Here is a 5,571-nt window from a genome sequence, read left to right as displayed (position 1 = left end):
CCTCTGGTCTTGACACTTGCAGTCTAGCCAACAGATCGCAGATAAACCTGCATGAGATTATTATGGTCGAAAGAGCGAGATTATTTGTATTTGTCAAACATCGATCATGTCACCAGAATAAGACCCCTCGATATTTATTGGAAAGCAGCATCAAGCTCATCGCCGTGCACTTTAACCACCCTGCGAAGTTAATTTATTTCATTTGACCGCTGCCTAATAAACTGCGCGCTTTCTCAAATCGTAGTGGGGAGGACGCGGACTACACAAATCATTGCGTGACTCCAAATGTACTTTGATATACGGGTTATTATATCAATCCACCGCCATATCTCGCACAATACACTTTACCAACTTGTCTAGCGTATGTTTTGTTGAAATTTGGAAAGTTTACCGATAAAATGTGCTGTTTTTATCCGACGTACTTTCCAGGCATAAACGTGTTGGACGGAAGCCTGGTTTCTGAAATGAAATGGCTCCCAGCAAACACGTTTCGTAACCACGACCAACCACGACACAATGGATTGGTCGTGTCGCTCTGTCGTAACCGGGCGCGACCGGGAGACCCATGGGGCGGCGCACAATGTGGCCCAGCGTCGTCCAGGGTAGGGGAGGGAATGGCCGGCAGGGATGTAGCTCAGTTGGTAGGGCATGGCGTTTGCAACGCCAGGGTTGTGGGTTCGATTCCCACGGGGGGCCAGTATGAAAAAATAATGTATGCACTCTGGATAAGAGAGTCTGCTAAATGACTAAAATGTAAATGTAATTAGTGGTAATGTCATGACGTTACCTTCCCGCAAAGTAATCTGAAGGTAATATCATGACCAACTGTAGTGGTTATCTCCCTTATAAAAGCGTCTGCTAAATGGCTTATTATTTATTATTATTATGAAACACAGCAAGTGACGAGCGTTTTACTTCCTGTAGTCCCAGCTGACACTTCCTGTAGTCCCAGCTAACACTTCCTGTAGTCCCAGCTAACTCGGCTGTCACATGAAGCTAGCTAGACATGCACTGATAAAACAGGCACAACAATGAGTTCGTCTGGAAACGGAGGAGTATTGGAAGAAGATATGGACAATCAAATTGTACAGGTTGGTAGAACAAACCAGGTGTAACGTTAGTAAAAAACTAGCTAGCTGCTGTTAGCTGTCTACCCGTGTTAGCTTGCTAGCTATCTAACGTTAGCCTACTGGCGCTGCCTTGTCATCAAGCTGAATGTCTTGATTTTATTACATTTGTATCGGTTGTCAAAGGGTTAATAAAGGTATTTGCGTGAGTATGATGTGGGTGAAAGTGTGCTGTTGATAGCCGGTAGTTAGTCTGCTTAATCAGGCTGTAATACGCAATTAATGTGTGTATTTGTGTGTGTATAACTACAGCCTGAAACGAAATGCCTGCAGTCGTAAATGTTCCTTTACAAGCCAGAATGTGCAATTAAATTACATTTAAACTTACTCTACCGGTTGTCTGTGTGATTTTGTTCTTTAGCTTCTCGAAATTTGAGACAAAATATCCGTAGGAAAGTATTGTTTACCCGACTTTGTAGAGAGCTGGTAGGTTCACTACATGACCAAAAGTATGTGGACATCTGCTCGTAGTAGTAGTAAATTAGGTTCACTACATGACCAAAAGTATGTGGACACCTGCTCGTAGTAGTAGGAGTAGTAAATTAGGTACACTACATGACCAAAAGTATGTGGACACCTGCTCGTAGTAGTAGTAAATTAGGTTCACTACATGACCAAAAGTATGTGGACACCTGCTCGTAGTAGTAGGAGTAGTAAATTAGGTACACTACATGACCAAAAGTATGTGGACACCTGCTCGTCGAACATCTCATTCCAAAATGATGGGCATTAATATGGAGTTGGTCCCCACTCTTCTTGGAAGACTTTCCACTAGATGTTGGAACATTGCTGCGGGGACTTTCTTCCATTCAGGTCGGGCACTGATGTTGGGCGATTAGGCCTGGCTTGCAGTCGGTGTTCCAATTAATCCCAAAGGTGTTCGTTGGGGTTGAGGTCAGGGCTTTTCCGAGTTCTTCGACAGCGATCTTGACAAACCATTTGTGTGGACCTCGCTTTGTGCACTGGGGCATTGTCATGCAGAAACAGGAAAGAGTCTTCCCCAAACTGTTGCCACAAAGTTGGAAGCTCAGAATCATCTAGAATGTCTTTGTATGCTGTGGCGTTAAGATTTCCCTTCACTGGAACTAAGGGGCCTAGCCCGAACCATGAAAAACAGCCCCAGACCATTATTCTATCTCCACCAAACTTTACAGTTGGCACTATGCATTGGGGCAGGTAGCGTTCTCCTGGCATCCGCCAAACCCAGATTAGTCCATCGGACTGCTAGATGGTGAAGCGTGATTCATCACTCTAGAGAACGCGTTTCCACTGCTCCAGAGTCCAATGGCGGCGAGCTTTACACCACTCCAGCCGATGCTTGGCATTGCTCATGGTGATCTTAGGCTTGTGTGCAGCTGCTCGGCCATGGAAACCCATTTCATGAAGCTCCTGACGAACAGTTCTTGTGCTGACATTTCTTCCAGAGGTAGTTTGGAACTCTGTAGTGAGTGTTGCAACCGAGGACAGATCATTTTTTACGAGCTTCAGCATCCGGCGGTCCCATTCTGTGAGCTTGTGAGGCCTACCACTTCGAGGCTTAGCCGTTGTTGCGCCTAGAAGTTTTCCACTTCACAATAACAGCACTTACGGTTGACCGGGGCAGCTCTAGCAGGGTGACCGGGGCAGCTCTAGCAGGGTGACCGGGGCAGCTCTAGCAGGGTGACCGGGGCAGCTCTAGCAGGTTGACCGGGGCAGCTCTAGCAGGTTGACCGGGGCAGCTCTAGCAGGGTGACCGGGGCAGCTCTAGCAGGGTGACCGGGGCAGCTCTAGCAGGGTGACCGGGGCAGCTCTAGCAGGGTGACCGGGGCAGCTCTAGCAGGGTGACCGGGGCAGCTCTAGCAGGGTGACCGGGGCAGCTCTAGCCACGTTTTTAAAGTCACTGAGCTTTTCAGTACGGGCCATTCTACTCCAGATGTTTGTCTGTGGAGATTGCATGGCTCTGTGCTCGATTTGATACACCTGTCAGTAACGGGTGTGGCTGAAATAGAATCCACTAATTTGAAGGGGTGTATACTTTTGTGTGTATGTGGTTCTGTTCGGCACCGGGGTAAAGTTAGTTTTATGTTCTGTATTTTATTGAGCATTGCCATGACAATAGAAACTAACTGAACATCCGTGCCGAACCGAACCACGTGATGATGTCATCAGGATGACGTCATCTATACATGTCATCTACAGCGCCTATAGAACCCCTTTAAAATTACATCTAAAAAGAGATTCAATTAGATTTGTTTACAACCATATTAAAATATAATATCCACATTTTCAAAGTGAAAGAAATTGAAATTAAGAAGAAAAAAGGAAATATCCTAATTTAATTTATTTTATTAATGTATAACTTATTAGTTATTATTAGTTTGAGTTAACCCTGAGTTAATACTTGGTGCATTTGGAAGCCATTTACAGCTGTGAATAATTTTTAGTTTCTACAAACTTTTCACAACTCTTAGGGCAACACATCCATAGGTTTTCTCAGAATGGCTCAGGCTCAGTACATTTGGTTGGGGATCATTGATGGACTGCGATATTTAAACTATTTTTTTTTTAGTTGTTGCAGATTTGTCACGACTGAGACTAGACCACTCAGGAAACACTCAACATGTCTTGGAAAGCCGGTTCTGCTGTGTCTTTTGCATAAAAATTTGTGTAATTGTCCTGCAGAAAAATGTAAAACCCCTATTCCAGGGTTTTCAGAAGACTGAAGTGGGTTTTCCTCTAACTATTTTACCTGGGCTTTGCTCCTTTCATATTTCTTTTGATCCTGATAAACTCCCCAGTCCCTGCCGGTGACAAGCATACCCGTAACATGATGCTGCCACCACCATTTTATATTTAATTTGAAGGCCTCAAAAGAGGATGTAGACCGTCTATACTGTACCTACCGCTCTCTAAAAGGTTGGGGAAACAATACTTTACTTTCCTGTGGGTGTTTTGTCTAAAATTTCGAGCAGCTGAAGGACAACTGGTAGAGTTGTAGCTCAGTTGGTAGAGCATGGCGTTTGCAACTCCAGGGTTGTGGGTTCGATTCCCACGGGGGACCAGAGCGTCTGCTAAATGACTGAAATGTAAAATGTAGAAACGTTTTACATGTATTTTTATTCATCATTCTCGCTTGAACATTTACACGACTTTGAAGGCCTTAGTGTCATTAATTGTGTATTAATCAGACTAATAATAATAAATAATAATATGCCACTTAGCAGACGCTTTTATCCAAAGCGACTTACAGTCATGCGTGCATACATTATTTTTTTTTGTTGTGTATGGGTGGTCCCGGGGATCGAACCCACTACCCTGGCGTTCCAAGCGCCGTGCTCTACCAGCTGAGCTACAGAGGACCACTAGTAGCTACAAGACGAGTAGCTAGTTGGCTAGCCAGCTGCCACACCAGGGCTAGATAGACGTGTGACGTTAGCCCAAGATAAGCCCAAGAATCTACTGTTAAAGAAATGTACAGCGCATTCAGAAAGTATTCAGACCCCTTTACTTTTTCCACATTTTGTTACGTTACAGCCTTATTCTAAAATTATTTAAAATTGTTTTTTCCCCCTCATCAATCTAAACACAATATCCCATAATGACAAAGCAAAAACAGGTTTTTAGATTTTTTTGCAAATTTATTACAAATAAAAAACTGAAATATCACAATTACATTAGTATTCAGACCCTTTACTCGGTACTTTGTTGAAGCACCTTTGGCAGCGATTACAGCCTCGAGTCTTCTTGGGTATGACGCTACAAGCTTGGCACACCTGTATGTGGGGAGTTTCTCCCATTCTTCTCTGCAGATCCTCTCAAGCTCTGTCAGGTTGGATGGGGAGCGTCGCTGCACAGCTATTTTCAAGTCTCTCCAGAGATGTTCGATCGGGTTCAAGTCCGGGCTCTGGCTGGGCCACTCAAGGACATTCAGAGACTTGTCCAGAAGCCACTCCTGCGTTGTCTTGGCTGTGTGCTTAGGGTCGTAGTCTTGTTGGAAGGTGAACCTTCACCCCAGTCTGAGGTCCTGAGCACTCTGGAGCAGGTTTTCATCAAGGATCTCTCTGTACTTTGCTCCATTCATCTTTCCCTCGATCCCGACTAGTCTCCCAGTCCCTGCCGCTGAAAAACCTAGTGTAGGGAGTCCTGGAACCAGACCCAGTGTAGGGAGTCCTGGAACCAGACCCAGTGTAGGGAGTCCTGGAACCAGACCTAGTGTAGGGAGTCCTGGAACCAGACCCAGTGTAGGGAGTCCTGGAACCAGACCCAGTGTAGGGAGTCCTGGAACCAGACCCAGTGTAGGGAGTCCTCTAACCAGACCCAGTGTAGGGAGTCCTGGAACCAGACCCAGTGTAGGGAGTCCTGGAACCAGACCCAGTGTAGGGAGTCCTGGAACCAGACCCAGTGTAGGGAGTCCTCTAACCAGACCCAGTGTAGGGAGTCCTGGAACCAGACCCAGTGTAGGGAG

At 45.5% G+C, this 5,571-nt stretch overlaps 1 protein-coding gene across 1 annotated transcript in view; it reads left to right on the top strand.

Moving 5' to 3' along the window:
• Positions 1-5,571, top strand: part of LOC311114575 (F-box/LRR-repeat protein 18-like) — a gene marked incomplete at its 3' end in the record, with an annotated part of 15,992 nt that continues 10,421 nt past the window's right edge. The window contains exon 1 of the mRNA XM_084189816.1: positions 1-1,091. Coding sequence (XP_084045942.1) covers positions 1,032-1,091 — 60 coding nt within the window. The remainder of the gene's footprint in view (positions 1,092-5,571) is intronic.

Source organism: Coregonus lavaretus, assembly GCF_964263955.1.
Source record: "Coregonus lavaretus genome assembly, contig: HAP1_SCAFFOLD_5977, whole genome shotgun sequence".
Lineage (NCBI taxonomy): Eukaryota > Metazoa > Chordata > Actinopteri > Salmoniformes > Salmonidae > Coregonus > Coregonus lavaretus.
Note: the sequence above shows the minus strand (reverse complement) of the source record. Positions and strands in the feature narration are given on the sequence as shown.